This window comes from Equus quagga, chromosome 11 (assembly GCF_021613505.1).
Source record: "Equus quagga isolate Etosha38 chromosome 11, UCLA_HA_Equagga_1.0, whole genome shotgun sequence".
In the NCBI taxonomy this organism is placed as follows: Eukaryota; Metazoa; Chordata; class Mammalia; order Perissodactyla; family Equidae; genus Equus; species Equus quagga.
In genome coordinates, this window is record NC_060277.1 from 59,359,945 (window position 1) to 59,377,528 (window position 17,584).

The following is a 17,584-nucleotide window of genomic DNA, read 5'->3' on the forward strand; positions in this document are numbered from 1 at the left end:
AGTATAAACTCATGCAGTATTTTATTTTTCAGGAAAAATCCCATATTTCCTAGCTTTGTCTACTGAAAAGGCCTAGAAACAATAACCGAGGAGGCAGCATTATGCAAGCCAGACTGTGGCCTCTAAATATTACTTCCCACTAAAATGAACCAGGGCTGAGAACTTTCTGTCATACCCAAAAGCAAGGAAGCTATCAAAGACTACTAGGATTATGTCTAAGACATAGGAGACAACTTGAAGAGCCTCCCACTGGCCAATTATGGGACAATTTGAGCATCAATAAGGATAACAATCACAACGGATTTCAAAAACATCTAATACATTTAAAATTGTGATTTCACAATAACTACTATTTTTGCAGGATGCCTGGAAACTGGTAAATAAAGAGAAAGAAGCAATCTTTTGTCCTTCTTTTCCTATGCAAACGATATATATAGTTTGTATAGTAGTCAAATGTGATCAGAACGTCGATGAGGGGAGGTTTCTCTTTATGCAGGTACTCCAGCTAATACATGAAGAAGGAACAAAAGAATTAGAACATCACCATTTTGCAACCTCTAGTGAATTAAAGGATCATTGGTGGCTGCTAATTCACCATAGAAGCCTCACTTAGGCATTATGTACCTTCTGGTGGTATATACCAGAAATATGAAATACTACTGCTAAAAACATTTAAAAAAAATCAAAGTCTGAATCTGATCAAGCCTCTAGATCTAACTAACAATATAAAGGAAATATAGTGGACAAAGGAGCATGTTAAATAACCCCATGGCAATATTTACAATCAGTAAAATCTATATTGTGTGAAATTCCAAATCAATGTTGTCCAATAGAAATATAACGTAAGTCACATACACAATTTTAAATTTTGTAGTAGCCATATTAAAAATAACAAGAAACAAGTGAAACTAGTTTTAATTATATCTTTTATTTAGCATAATATATACAAAATATTATAATTTCAATAAGCAGTCAATATAAAAATTGTTAAGAAATATTTTACATTAATTTTTGTACTAAGTCTTTGAAATAGGACAGGTATTTTAAATTTACAGTAGATCTCAATTTTGCCTAGTCATATTTCCGATGCTCAATAGCCACATGTGGCTAGTGCCTACTGTACTGGACAACACCCCTCTGAAGTACAAATTCCTTGGTTTCTTCAATAAATGATTACAAGGGGAAAAAACGAGGGACGAGAAACCTCTAGATTAAAAGTGACCTAAGAGACAATATTAACTAATTATAACGTAGGAATCAACTGGGGAAACAAATACCAACTCAATACTTGATAATATTATGGCTTATTAATTTTTTAGCTGTAATAATGGTAATATACTTACTATTAAAAAATCTGTTATAGACATAATTTCTGAAACATTTATAGATGAAATTATATAATGTCTTATATTTTCTTCAAAATAATTAGTGAGGGAGGGTAGTATTACAGATGAAATATGATTGTTTGTGGGTCGATAATTGTTGAAGATGGGCAATAGATTCAACAGGATTCATCAAACTACTCTGTCTACTTTTGTATAAGCATAGTGCATATTATTTGTCAGGTACTCATGTAAAGGCTTTTTATATGCAGTAATGACTGAAGCCTTACACTAAGGAAGGTCCTATTTACAGATAAGGAAAGTGAGGCATGGAGAGGTCAGGTGCTTTGCCTAAGTTCACAGAAGAGGCAAAATCTACATTCAAATCCAGGTAGTTTGGATCCAGAAGTCAAGCTCATAATCACCATACTCTATGATTTAGTAAACTCAGAGCCCTGATTAGCTGACTAACCAGGCAAAGGTCTCAAGTTAGATCAAATTTGGCTAAGATCTGCTCTGTATCAGAAGAAACAGATTTCCTCTGGAGCGTTTTTCGGCCGTACAGGTATGTGTGCTTGTCAAATAGTTTAAACCTCTTTATTTGGACCTCAAAGTTTGTGAAACATGTTTTATATAATTCTGCTAATAATAAAACACGGCTAATGTGAGAGATAATGACAATTCATAAACTTTACTGTTAAACACTTCACACATAACTCAAATTATAATGAACTTACTGGGTTTGTTTTCTTTTTCCACCAAGAGCTAAGGCCCAGGAAACATCTAAGAAGGCCCTCAGCTTTCACTTGTGGCTTACTTTGAGGTTCTGTGCAAGCAAGAAGTGAAGTTTAAAGCAGAGTTGTAAACTTCCTGCCTAAGAGCACAAAGAATGCCCAACACATACAAAAGCCTTTTGGCAAATGCTGGAAGACTTCTTGGTTTAAGACATTTAAGGAAAACTATGTCCAATTATTAACCACTATGTTAACCACAGACTTCAGTGGCTGTATACAACAAAGAATACAAACTTTGCTGAATTAGTCCAGTAAAGTCACTAAATACACAAAGTAGCAGCAGCAGCAACAACAACAAACTGCAATAACCAACCCTAGAGTGGGAAGAATCTGATTTCCAGAGTTTCCACATTGTACTATTTAAAATATCAGGTTTTCAACAAAAAATTACCAGACATGCAAAGAAATAGGAAAGCACGGACCATAAACAGTAAAAAAAAAGCAGTCAATGGATGTTGTCCCCAAGGAAGCCAAGGGATTGTACTTACTAAATAAGACATTAAATCAGCTATTATAAATATGTTCAAAGATCTAAAGAAAACCAGGTATAAAGAATTAAAGAAAATTAGGAGAATGACAGCTCATTAAATAGAAATTCTGGAGTTGAAAAAATACAATAAGTGAAATGAAAAATACACTAGAGGGATGAGCCAGCTATCTCACTACTGGGTATATACCCAAAGAACTTGAAATCAACAATTCAAAGAGACTTATGCACCCCTATGTTCATTGCAGCATTACTCACTATAACCAAGAAGTGGAAGCAACCCAAGTGCCCATCAACTGATGATTGGATAAAGAAGATGCGGTATATATATACAATGGACTACTACTCAGCTGCAAAAAAAAAAAATCATCCCATTCACAACCAACGGATGAACCTTGAGGGCATCATGTTAAGTGAAATAAGCCAGACAGAGAAAGACAAACACCATATGATTTCACTCATATGCGGAATACAAACAAACTTACAGACAAAGAGAATAAATTAGTGATTACTGGAGTGGGGGGTGAAGGGTGGGCACAAAGGGTGAAGGGCCATACTTATATGGTATCTAACAGACAATAATGTACAACTATGCTATAATCTCACTATGCTATAAGCTATTATGACCACAATAAAAAAAAGAAAAGGAAAAGAAAAATACACCAGAGGGGTTCAGTGAAAGGAGATAGCAAATTGAACAGAGGTATGGTATGAAAGTTTGTGTTTCCCCAAACTGGCATGTTTACATCCTAATGCCCCATGTGATGGTATTAGGAAGTGGGGCCTTTGGGAGGTGGTTAAGTTATGATGGAGAACCCTCATGAATGGAATTAGTGCCCTATAAAAGAGGCTCCAGAGAGATCCCTAGCCCCTTCCGTTACATGAGGATACAATGAGAAGTCTGTGACCCAGAAGAGAGTTCCCACCTGACCATGCTAGCACACTGTCTTGGACTTCCAGTCTCCAGAACTGTAAGAAATAAATTTCTGTTGTTTAAAAGCTACCCAGCCTACTGTATTTTGCTAAAGAAGCTCAAATGGACTAAGATAAGCAGGCAGAAAATTGAAGACAGATCAATTGAGATTATCCAGACTGAGGAACAGAAGCAAAGAAAGGATAAAATAATAGTATAGAGGAGGGGGAAGGGAATGGAGCTATATTTGAGCAAAGATTTATATACTATTAAAATTAAGTTGGCATTAATCTGAAATACATTGTTTTATGTCAAGATGTTAATTGTAATCCCTAGGGAAACAACTAAAGTAATAACTCAAAAAATATTGTGAAAGAAATAAGAAGGGTTAATTAAATGGGATATTAGAAAATATCTAACATACATAAAAATCAGTAAAGGAGGAAGAAACAAATGAAAAAAGATGTAAGGCATAGAGAAAACAAATAGCAAAATGGCAGATATAAATTCTACCTTATCAGTCATTAAGCTAAAAGTAAATAGACTGAACACTATAATCAAAATGAAGATATTGGCAGAAAGAAGTTTTCTTAAAATGATACAAATATATGCTGTGTACAGAAGACACTTTAAATTCAAAGACACAAATAGGTTGAATGTAAAAGGATGGAAAAATGTACTATGTGAACAGTACACAAAAGACAGAGTAGTAATATTAATAATAGACAAAAATTGTTACTAGAAACAAAGAAAGATATTTTATAATGACAAAATGGTTAATGTATCAGCAAGACATAACAAATCTAAACATATATTCATCTAACAAAAGAACCTCAAAACACAGGAAGCAAGCTTTTACAGCATTGAAAACACAAAAAGACAATTCAACAATAACAGTTGGAGACTTCAATATCCCATTTTCAATAATGGGTAGAACAAGGCAGAAAATCAAGAAGGAAACGGAGGACTTGAAGAATACAATAAACTAGATCTAACAGACATCCATACAACACTGAGACAGCCAATAACAGCAGAACACACATTCTTCCCAAGTGTACATGGAGTATTCTCCAGGACTGACTACATGTTAGGCCACAAAACAAGTACTAATAAATTTTAAAAGACTGAAATCGTACTTTGTATGATTTCGGATCACAATGGAATGAAACTACAAATCAATAAGAAAGAAAACTAGAAAACTCACAAATACGTAGAAATTAAACCACCGACTCAAACAGCCAATGGGTCAAAGAAGAAATCACAAGGGAATTTAAAAAATACTTTGAGACAAATGAAAATGAACCACTATAGATTAAAACTTGTGGGATACAGTGAAAACAGTGCTCAGAGGGAAATGTATACTTGTAAATGCCTATATCAAAATAAGATATCAAAAAAGATATCAAATCAATAACCTAAATTTATACCCCAAGGAACTATTCTTCTTAAGGAAGAACTACATTTTTTTTAAAAAGCAGAATAAAATAATAAATATTAGAACGGAAATAAACAAAAGAGAGAAGAGAAAAACAACAGAGAAAATCAACAAAAGCAAAAGTTGGTTCTTTGGAAAGATTACAAAAATGACAAACCCTTAGTTAGACTGACTAAGAAAAAACAGAGAAGACTCAAACTACTAAAATGAGTAATGAAAAAGAAGACATTACTACCGATCTTAAGAAATAAATGGATTATAAGGGAATACTATGAACAACTATATGCTAAGAAATTAGATAACCTAGAGGAAATGGACAGATTTCTAAGAAGACACAACTACCAAAACTGACTCAAGAAGACAGAAAATCTGAATAGATCTATAATAAGTAAACTTCCCACAAATAAAAGCCCAGCCTCAAATAGCTTCACTGGTGAATTCTACCAAACATTTTAAGAAGAATTAATGCCGATCTTTCACTAACCCTTCCAAAAAATAGAAGGGAATTCCCAACTCCTTCTATGAGGTCAGTATTACCAAAACTAGACAAAGTGTCACAAGAACCCTATAGATCCCTATCTCTTATAAATATGGACATAAAATCCTCAACAAAATACCAGCAAACTGAGTCTAGCAACAAATAAAGCATAATATACACTACAGCCAAATGAGATTTATTCCAGGAATACAAAGTTGATTTAATACATCAAAATCAATCACTACCATATTAATAGGATAAAGAACAAAACCCACTCAATCATCTCAATAGACTCATAAAAAGTATCCAACAAAATTCAAGAAACTAGAAATAGAATCAAACTTTATCAAGATGAAAAAGACCATCTATGAAAACCCAAATCATACTTAATGGTGAATGGCCATATGTATTCCCCCTGAGATTACAAACAAGACAAAGATGTCCTCTCTCCTCACTTCTGTTCAATACTGTACTGTGAATTTTAGCAAGGGAAATTATATAAGAAAAAAATCTATAAGGTATCCAGATCAGAAATGAAGAAATAAATATCTGTTTGCAAAAAACATAATTTCTGTTTACAGACCACATTATCTTGCATATAGAAAACCCTAAAGAATCTAGACACAAACACATGCAAAAAAACCTATTAGAACTAAATAAACTAGTTCAGCAAGGTTCAGGGTACAAGATCAATATACGTAACTCAATTATTTCTATACACTAGCAACAAACATTCCAAAAATAAACTAAGAAAAAGGGGCCAGCCCCGTGGCCAAGTGGTTAAGTTCGCACGCTCTGCTTCAGCGGCCAGGGGTTTCACTGGTTCAGATCCTGGGCACGGACATGGCACCACTCATCAGGACATACTGAGGCGGCGTCCCACATAGCACAACCACAGGCACTCACAACTAGAATATATGACTATGTACTGGGGGGCTTTGGGGAGAAGAAGAATAAAAAAAGAAGAATGGCAACAGTTGTTACCTCAGGTGCCAATCTTTAAAAAAAAAAAAGAAAAAATCCATTAAAAATAGCAAAAAACATAAAACACTTAGGAAGGAATTACCCAAAGATGTATGAGACCTGTACACTGAAAACTATAAAACATCACTGAAAGAAAATGAAGAATACCTAAATAAACAGGAAGACATCCCATATTCTTTCTATTGGAAAACTTCATACCGTTAAGATAGCAATACTCCTCATATTGACCAACAGATTCAACACAAGCCCTGTGAAAATTCCATCTGCCTTTTTTGGGTAGGAATAGAAATGTTAAAAAATATTATTAAAATATTGGTTCTACTCAGATTAAAAATTAAACAAAGCTAAATTCAGTACTTATGAACAGGATGCAGAATTTAAGGAAGAGCCAGACTGAAGATTAATCTTTTGCCAAGGAACCCCTCTGTCAGAAGAATAAAAATAAACCACATGAATTATTCATCATGTCAAAAATTATGGCATTTTCCTAAGGTTCAGGATTCAAAGTCTGAAATTTGAATATATTTACCTTAAAATTTTAAAGCCTAAATTGTCATATATTAAAGAACAATTTTAAGAATCATTGGTCCAGTACTAAATTTCAAAAAAAAGTAGGCGTAAGACTGAATCTCAGAATGTATTTTCTCATAAAAACAAAGAAAAAAACACCTCAGTTTTACATAAAACATTTTTGGAATAAAACCAATCTTCAAAGCATAATTTTTTTTCTTTTTGGTGAGGAAGGATTGGCCCTGAGCTGACATCTGTGCCAATCTTCCTCTATTTTGTATGCGGGTGGCCACCACAGCATGGATTGATGAGTGGTGTAGGTCTGAGCCTGGGATCCCAACCCGCGAAACTGGTCTGCCAAAGTGAAGTGTGCTGAACTTAACCACTATACTACTGGGCCAGTCCCTTCAAAGTATAATTTTCAAAAATGTAAAAAGATAATTCTAAAAAAAGGAAGATAAAGGGGTTGAATTTCTCCTATATAAATTTTTTTTTTTAAATTATAATTCTCCTAAGGTATAGTCAATACATGTCGAAGATTTACTTAAGTCATTAATGAGAGATTAGCATCTGGACAAAGCTGGTTCAAAGGAGATACAAGAAACAGATGAATAGATAGTGGAAAAAAGAATGCATGCGTAAGATTGAAAATTAGATAGAAATCTGGTAAATGACCTACAGGACAATAAAACCATAACTTTTGGGATTCTCTTTTCTCCTAGGTAGAAATAATTTGCAACTTTTCAATCTTCTGTAAGTTAACATCTAACTTGGGTTTGGATATTAATCAATAACAAATAGTAAGTCAAATCATGTAACCTTCCCTGCTACATCAGACGACCCTTCGACAGGCTGGTTAGACAAGGGCATAACATGACACTGAAAGGGCATAAATTTACCGTTTGCCTTATTTCTAAGTTTTGGATAATGTTTCTTAACACAATTCAGACATTTTTGACTTTGATTTTTTCTGGAAAAATCAGGCGGATTCTGTACTCACAAATAAGTAAGCTTAATAAATGTAATGCAATGAAAAAACTTAAACCAATTTAAACTCATCTTAAGAATATTGCCACCAATGTCCATGTATTCTTGATATTTTTAATGGTATTGGGTCTTACATTGTGAAGCAAGACTCAGACTGTGTGATATAGGATACATTATCATCAGCAATTATGATATGACTGTCAAATTAGGGCTGCCACCACTGAGAGAAATGAAATCTGTCAAATTAATGTCACCATACCTGGGGTTACGCCACCTATTAAGCAAAATGGTATTCACTGAGAAGTTGAAATGAACTGGGAACATTAAGAATAGGGACAGTAAAAGAGGTGCTTTTGCTTTATTCCCCTTACATACAAAGCTAAGTTTTACCTTTACCAATTCTGGTTCTTCTGCCTGAAGGTGAAGATCTTCCTCTGGCTGGGAAACTTCAGGACCCTGAGGGGATACAGGATAAGATCACTCAGTGATAGGCTGCCTAGGACCTACAGCAGAGCCTCAACAAGCACCACGAGTCCACTGTGGATGCGGTGTACATGGGATGACCTCTTTTACTGTTTTATTTACGGGTGAAATTAAGGTCCCACAGTAACATCCAATCATAATCTTCTTTCACTTCTTTGAGACAATAACACACACACAGGACTGAGAAAGATATAACTGCACAATTTTTAAAGAAGGCTTTTAACAAAGAACCTATCAAAACAAAAATAAACTTACAATAAGGGGCCTTCAGATGCTATATAATTCTTCTTTTTCATATGGGGATGAAATCTATTTCTCAGAGATTATCTATCTTGCTCAAGAATAATATTTAAAACCTGCTAACACCATCTGTTTTCTACAGTTGAAAAATCATTACAGTGTTTCGGGGTGGGAGGACATGTCTCAGTAGCCAACCAGGAGCTATTTTAGGGATCTCTCATAACATTGTTTTCTTCCAAACTTTAGAAACTATATCTCTATGAGGGCCCGATTTTATAAGTGAAATGAAATTTTATTATACCTTCTAGCAGTACTTATCAATTTTAGAATAAAATCTAAAATGTTGAGAAATTGTTATCTCTAAACAATTGTTCTCTAAAACATTGAGAAAATGTTATGTTATTTCTCTTCTCCCAAATTCTTCTTTAAAAAAATACAAATATTCAGCTTCCAGAAAATTAATGATGATGTAAAGGATGGGTTTGATCAGGCTAATACTAGACAAACACTTTGGATCTACTGGAAGTACAACATTTTGGTTTTTATTTATCATTTCAAGGGTATGTTTTAAGAACTATTTATATGTTCTTTATTCTGGCTACAAAGAATAAAAGATCACTACTACAGGTTTTTATAGATCATTACTATAACAAATTACATTTGTTGGTATTACCTTTCTTCTGAATCTCCTATTTCAAAAAGTCACTGCTAAAACATAGCTTTTATCAAATTAATACCCTTCTCAAACACACCCAAACACACACACATACATATTTACACTTAAATGTCTTCAGAGAAACACTAAAAGATTCAGCTTAAATATCTAATTTCCAGTCCTATCTTTTTTCCATCTTAAATCACTAGCTCACCCACTGTTCTCTGCCTCAGGGCCTTGCCCTCAAATTCTCTTCTCACCTGAAGAACTCTCACAATACTTAATGACAATTTAAATCCGACTTGCTAATTGGGTACCAGCTTAAATCTAACTATCCTCATGAACTTTCTGTGACCAATTTAGCCCATACTAATGTCCCAGTTCTTTCCTTACATAGCACTCATCATCCTTATCATACCGCTCAGCAACTGTCATTCACCTAAATAAATCATGTAACTATTTCTTTTGTATGCCTTACCTCAATGAGACTGTAAGCTCCCTACAGCCAAGCACTGTGTCTTACACATCTTCTTTCTCTCCATGTCATCTATTAAGCTTGATCACTTCTTAATGGGTAGAAAAGAGGAGATCACTGAGAGTGGGTACAAGGGGAATGGTCCCTATGAATTAAGGGTGTGTGTGTATGCGTGTGTGTGTGTGTGTGTGTGTACATGTATTTGGTCCCCAAATTTCCTAAACAAAATTTCCAATTGGAAAATATTCCATTCTACTATCCCATAAATAACTGATTTCCTGAGAACAATACAAATTTAACATGATAAGTAAATTTCCCAGACTGCTTATCATGTCTAAAGATAGCCCAGATACTTTTCAAAAGATCATGTATCTTGATATCTGGTTCAATATGTATAGTGAATCTTCCTATAGGTTACAAGCTTTATGAAGATAAACCCAATATTTATGGGTCAAACAATTGGATTCAGTTACCAGAAGGAGTGTAGGTGAGATAGAGAAGTCACAAGACTTCAGGAAAAGTAGACATGCTCTTAAACCAAGACAAGAGGTGAGAATTAGAGGAAACCCCAACTTACCAGAGGTCCAACTGAAAAAACCACAGCAGCCATAATCTCTTCCTCTGGGTTCCCCTCTCTGGAAAAAGTGGAGACCTGCAAAGACATATCTGAGAAAGAGAAATAAGCCATGAAAACCAATCCTGCCTCGGAAACTTCAGAATCACCAAGTTGGAACCCTAACACTACGACTAAGCATGATCTCTCTAAAGAACACAAGATTAACCTCCAAGATCAGTGAGGGGAAAGGATTCTTACTCCTGAAGATCTTGAGATTTTAATACCATTAAATGCAGTCACAGCTATCAGGTCAGACACTGTACAAGGACCTTTTAAAATGCTTTCTCATTTGATCTTCACATCAACCTAATGGGAATTACATCCCCATTTTATAGCTGAAGAATTGGAGGCTTAGAAAAATTAAACTATTTACCCAAGGCCATGCATGGCTCCAAATCAGTCTAATTCCAATGTCCACACCTGTTCTACTAAATCAATTTGCTGTGCGAAGTGAGAGAAAATAATTCAACCTTTCTTTGCCATAATCATTACTCATCTACCAATGAAATATTCCCAAACTCTCTTTTTCCTGTATTTCCTGTGAGGAGTCAATTTGTTAAAATGTTAAGAGACCTCAGCTTCATATAAAGAGAACACAAAAACTTCCAGACTTCAAAGATATTATAAGAAACCTTGACGTGCTTCCCTCAATCTCATACTCAGATATTTTTCTAGCCTTTCTATATCAGTCAAACTCAAACAAAAAGGAACTAGGGATAACAATAATAATGTAAGAGAAAGTGGAATTCAATGCACAAAGCATTAGGCAATAGTCCTTTGCCTAATGAAAAGTTATATGCCTAATAAAGGTTTTACACTGTGGAGAAATAGGGTGGCAGAGATCTTGTTCAGGTATCCCTAGGCACTGATTCTGCTTTTCTACCTTTCGTGAAGGATATGGCCTTACTGATGTTGAGTTTAGTTCAAAAACAACAACAGCCTCATGTTTGTAAACATTCTCTTAGCAAGTGCATAGTTGCAGAATGATGTTGCAAGACATATAAAAGGGCTGTGGCACAGTAAGAATTGAGCTTTCCAGATACTGTGAAATCCTACCATTTGATGACAGTTTCCCAGGCAGTTTGACACTCTCACCACCCAGTAGGACCTTTGAGGTCCCAAAGAATCTATGCTGAATTATGCCAAATCTGTGTCTGCATTATATGGACAATTTGCTTCCATTAAGAATCCACATCCAAGAGCTTTTATTCAAAAATGTAGTCTGAAGATCAGGAGCACCAACATCACTGAGAGCTTGTGAGAAATGCAAAATCTCAGGCCTAACTCTAGAACCTACTGAATGAGAATCAACCATTTTTTTTTTACAGATTGGCACCTGAGCTAACATCTGTTGCCAATATATTCTTCCTCTTCTTCTTCTTCTTTCCTAAGCCTCCAAGTACATAGTTCTATATTCTAGTTGTGAGTACCTCTGGCTGTGCTATGCGGGATGCCGCCTCAGTATGGCCTGATGAGCCATGCCATGTCCGCGCCCAGGATCCAAACTGGCAAAACCCTGGGCTGCCAAAGCAGAGAGTGCAAACTTAACCACTCGGCCATGAGGCTGGCCCTGAGAATCAACCTTTTAACAAGATCCCTCACTGATTCATATGCACACATTAAAGTTTAAGACACACTGATCTAAAATAGATCATGTCAACAAATTGGACAACCTAGAAGAAATGGATAAATTCCTAGAAACAGATAACCCAACATGATTGAATCATGAAGAAACAGAAAATCTAACAGATCAATTACTACTAAGGAGATTGAATCCGTAATCAAAAACCTCCAAACAGGGGTTGGCCCCATGGCCTAGTGGTTAAGTTCTGCATGCTCCACTTCGGTGGCCAGGGTTTGCTTCCTGGGTGTGGACCTATACCACTCGTCAGCAGCCGTGTCACGGCAGTGACCCATATACAAAATAGAGGAAGACTGGCATAGATGTTAGGTCAGGGTGAATCTCCCTCAGCAAAACAAAACAAAACAAAATCCCCAAACAAAAAAAGTCCAGGACCCAGATGGCTTCACTGGTGAATTCAACCAACACTTATAGAAGAATACCAATTCTTCTCAAACTCTTCCAAAAAACTAAAGAGAAGGGGACACTTCCTAAGTCATTTTACGAGGCCAACATCACCTTGATACCAAAACCAGACAAGAACAATACAAAAAAAGAAAATTACAGGCCAATATTGCTGAGGAACATAGATGCAAAAATCCTCAATGAAATACTAGCAAATCAAATACAACAACACATTAAAAAGATTGTACTCCAAAATCAAGTGGAATTTATTCCAGGGATACAAGGATGGGTCAACATTTGCAAATCAATCAACAGAATACACCACATTAACAAAATGAAGACTAAAAACCACCTCATCATCTCAATAGATGCAGAAAAAGCATTCACTGAGGTTCAGCATCCATTTATGATAAAAACTCTGAACAAAATGGGTATAGAAGGAAAGTATCTCAACATAATAAAGGTCATATATGACAAACCCACAGCTAACATTATACTCAACACTGAAAAACTGAAAGTTACCCCTTTAAGAAACGGAACAAGACAAGGATGCCCACTTTCACCAGTCTTGTTCAACAAAGTATCAGAAGTCCTAGCCAGAGTAATTAGGCAAGAAAATGAAATAAAAGGGATCCAAATTGTAGAGGAAGACGTAAAACTGTCAATATTTGCAGATAATATTTTATATATAGAAAACCATAAAGAATCCACCAAAAAACTATTAGAAGTAATAAATGAATACAGTAAAGTTATAGGTTACAAAACCAATATACAAAAATCAGTTGTCTTTCTATATACTAATAATGAACTAGCAGAAAAAGAAGTCAAGAAAACAAACCCATTTACAATGGTAAGAAAAAGAATCAAATAGAGCATCATGGCTGAGTAAGTCGTTCCCTTTGTCTCTCCTCTCTAAGCTACAACCAGTCAGACATCCAGTGACCAAAAAAGGACTCCCTGCTCAACACATCAGAACGTCTGAGCAATCCATGCACCTATACATCTGAAGGTGGGTGGACTAGACCTCCAGGAGGCAGAGGAACTAGGGAAGCAGCCCTTTCCCTCTCTTCTGGTTGGAAGCGATCCAAAATGTGGATTGTAAAACTGGTGTGCATGCCAGTGACCACAGGTTACAAGGGCAAACACAGCACTTGTGGCTTGGCCCCTGTTCCCAACCCCTAGCAGTGGTGGGTGGTGCACACGTCCTGAGGCTCTGGGACCTGGCCCTCTCCCCTTTCCCTAGCAATGGCACTGGTCTTTCCAGCAGTGGGGACTACATCCAAGGCATGAATTTCCCTGGCAGTAGTGGGGTCCCCTGATCGAAGGTTTCAGAGTAGGCCACCAGTTCATGCACCAGTGCCAGCAACCAGAGGCTGTGGACTCTGCTCCTCCCAGTGATGGTGGATGACACACACATCCTGAGGCTTCAGGACATAGAGTGGAGCCAGCCACCTGGCCTTTTCCCCTTCCCTGGCAGTGGTGTTGGTCTTTTCAGTGGTGGGGACTATATCCAAGGCATAAATTTCCCCGGCAGGAGCAGAGTGCCCTGACCTGAGGTCTCAAAAAGCATACTGGCAGGTGCCAGTGACCAGAGAATGCAGGGCCAGCGACAACACTTGTGGCTAAGGCCCTATTCCTCCCCTAGCATTGGCAGGTGGCACCTGTGATCTGAGGCTTCAGGAACCACAGTAGAACCTGAGACCCAGCACCCAGTGGTGGAACTCCCAAGACTGACTCTGTCTGCAGCAGGGGCTGTATACAAGAACCTGGGACCCCAACAGAGACACCTGCAAACCCAGTGTCCCCTGGCAGCAGTGCCACCAGCACCTCCAGATAACCCAGGAGCAGAAGTGCACGTGGTGCACAGGGAAGCAGCACCTGGGCCCACAGAGAGCCCGTGGAGACCAAGTGAGAGAACATGAAACCCAAGAAACCCCAGAAGCAGCGGAAGTGCTCAAGCCTGGTGACCCTGGGGGCAACACCTGAGACTGCAGCAACATTGAAAGCAGCAAGGCACCAGCAACCTCAGAGGCAGAAGCAGCACAAGGAGGGCACTGATGACAACTGTAGGAGAGTGGAGGGTGGAAAGTGAAGGCTCTCAGATACAACCAGAAGCAGCTCAGAACCAAAGTAACCAAAGCTGTACCCAAATAAGACAGGTGGTTACTACCACAAATACACCAGCAGAGGATCAACTCATCAAACAGCATGAAAAACTACAGTAACACAACAGACCAGAAGGAGAATCACAGTTCTCCAGAAACCAAACTTGAAGTCACAGAAGATTACAATATGACTGACAGAGAATCCAAAATAGCTGTCATAAAGAAACTCAACAGGTTACAAGAAAGCTCAGAGAGACAGTTCAATGGGCTGAGGAATAAAATTAATGAACAGAAGGAGTACTTCACCACAGAGATTGAAGCTCTAAAAAAAACCAAACAGAAATTCTGGATATAAAGAACACAATTAATGAGATAAAAAATAATGTAGAAAGCATAAAAAATACAGCAGATCTAATGGAGGAGAGAACCAGTGAGCTTGAAGATAGAAATCTAGAGATGATTGAGATGGAGAAGAGAGGACTAAGATTTTTTAAAAATGAAGAAATTCTTTGAGAAATATCTAACTCAATTAGGAAAAGTAACATATAGGTATCCCAGAAGAGTGGGCAAAAGGAACAGAGAGCTTATTCAAAGAAATAATAGCTGAGAACTTTCCAAACCTGGGGGAAGAACTGGACATGCAAGTACATGAAGCTAACAGAATTCATAATTACATCAATGCAAAAAGACCCTCTCCAAAGCATACAATATTAAAACTTTCAAAAGTCAATGACAAAGAAAAAATATTAAAGGCAGCAAAAGAGAAGAAAATAACCTACAAAGGAACCCCCCACCAGGCTTTTGGAAGATTTCTCAGCAGAAACCTTACAGGCTAGGAGAGAGATGAATGATATAGTCAAAATACTGAAAGACAAAATCTATCCACCAAGAATACTCTATCCAGTGAAATTATCCTTCAGATATGACAGAGAAATAAAAGCTTTCTCAGAAAAGCAAATGCTGAGGGAGTTCATTGCCACTAGACCTGCCTTACAAGAAATGATGAAGGGAGCCCTCCTACCTGAAAAAAAAAGGGGGGAAGGATCAAAAATATTTCAGCAAGGTGAGAAATACACAAAATCAGAAAATTGCAGCTCTATATCCGAATAGGTTTGCAAACAATTATAAAACAAAGGATAAAGGTAAAGAAAGAGTCCAAAACAACTATAACCACTTCAATTTGGTAACAAACTCACAACACAAAAAAGAATAATTTGTGACAACAAAAACATAAAAAAGGAAGAGGAAAGGGATGGAACCTGCATAGGCTAATGGAGATAACAGAGTATCAGAAAATGGACTATCTCATCTATGAGATCTTTTATACAAACCTCATGGTGACCACAAAACAAAAAAATCAGAGCAGGATCACAAATCATAAACAAAGAGAAAACTGGGAAAACCATCACAGAAAACCACCAAACTGAAATGGCAGACAGAACTACAAGGGAAAAGAAACAATGGAAATATAGAACAACCAGAAAATAAAAGACAAAATGGCAGTACTAAGCCCTTATATATCAATAATCACTCTAAATGTAAACAGACTGAATTCACCAAAAGACAAAGAGAGGCTGGATGAATTACAAAACAAGACCCAACAATATGCTGCCTCCAGGAAACACATCACACCTCTAAAAACACACAGAGGCTAAGAGTGAAGGGATGGAAGATGATACTCCAGGCAAATGGCAAGCAAAAGAAAGCAGGTGTTGCCATACTTATATCAGACAAAGCAGACTCAAGATAAAAAAGAAAACGAGAGACAAAGGTGGCCATTATATAACGATAAAAGGGACATTTCACCAAGAAGACGTAACACTTATTAATATATATATGCACCTAACACAGAAGCACTAAAGTACACAAAACAAACATTAACAGACCTACAGGGAGAAAGTGACAGCAACACAACAATAGTAGCGGACCTCAACACCCTATTTACATCACTGGAGAGATCATCCAGACAGAAAGTCAACAAGGAAATAGAGGCTTTAAATGAAACATTAGATCAGATGGATTTAATAGACATATATTGAACATTTCATCCCCAAACAGCAAAATACACATTCTTCTCAAGTGCACATGGAACATTCTCAAAGACAGACCATATGTTGGGAAACAAAGCAAGCCTCAATAAATTTAAGAAGACTGAAATCATATCAAGCATCTTTTCTGATCACAACGCTATGAAACTAGAAATCAACTACAAGAAAAAAGCTAGAAAAGTCACAAATATGTGGCGAGTAAACAACATATTATTGAACAACTGTTGGATCAACGAAGAAATCAATGGAGAAAACAAAAAATACTTAGAGACAAATGAAAATGAAAACACAACATACCAAAACCTGTGGGGTGCAGCAAACATGGTACTAAGAGTAAAACATATAGCAAAACAGGCCTACCTCAACAAACAAGAAAAATCTCAAATAAACAAGCATACCCTATACCTAAAAGAACCAGAAAAGGAAGAACAAATAAAACCCAAAGTCAGTAGAAGGAAGGAAATAATAAAAACCAGAGCAGAAATAAATGAAATAGAGACTAAAAAAACAAATAGGCAGCATCAATGAAACTAAGAGTTGGTTCTTTGAAAAGATAAACAAAATTGACAAACCCTTGGCCAGAGTGACTAACAAAAAAAGAGAGATGCCTCAAATAAATAAAAAAGGAGAGGAGAAATTACAACAGACACCACAAAAATCCAAAGGATTATAAGAGAATACTATGAAAAGCTATATGCCAACAAACTGGATAACCAAGAAGAAATGGATAAATTCTTAGAATCACACAACCTCCCAAAACTGAATCAAGAAAAAATAGAGAACCTGAAGAGACCAATGAGAAGCAAAGAGACTGCAACATTAATCAACCTCCCCCCAACCCCAAAAGTCCAGGACCAGATGGCTTCTCCAGTGAATTCTACCAAACATTCAAAGAAAATTTAATTCCTATCCTTCTCAAACTAGTTAAAAAAACTGAAGAGGGTGGGATGCTTCCTAACTCATTTTACGAGGCCAATATTACCCTAAGACCAAAACCAGACAAGAACAACAACAAAAAAAAGGAAA

At 36.6% G+C, this 17,584-nt stretch overlaps 1 protein-coding gene across 4 annotated transcripts in view; it reads right to left on the reverse strand.

The window, feature by feature from the left end:
• The window catches only part of ZNF624 (zinc finger protein 624), a 36,906-nt gene that overhangs the window by 12,333 nt on the left and 6,989 nt on the right, over positions 1-17,584 (reverse strand). For 2 of the 4 annotated variants that reach the window (XM_046674627.1, XM_046674628.1), the window contains exons 2-4: positions 10,341-10,429; positions 9,767-9,854; positions 8,301-8,366 (exon numbers count right to left, since the gene is read on the reverse strand). Coding sequence is in view for 2 of the 4 variants with exons in the window: in XM_046674625.1 (XP_046530581.1) it covers positions 8,301-8,366; positions 10,341-10,427 (153 nt within the window). In the remaining 2 variants the exon portion in view is untranslated. The remainder of the gene's footprint in view (positions 1-8,300; positions 8,367-9,766; positions 9,855-10,340; positions 10,430-17,584) is intronic. The other 2 variants (XM_046674625.1, XM_046674626.1) reach the window with 1 other exon arrangement.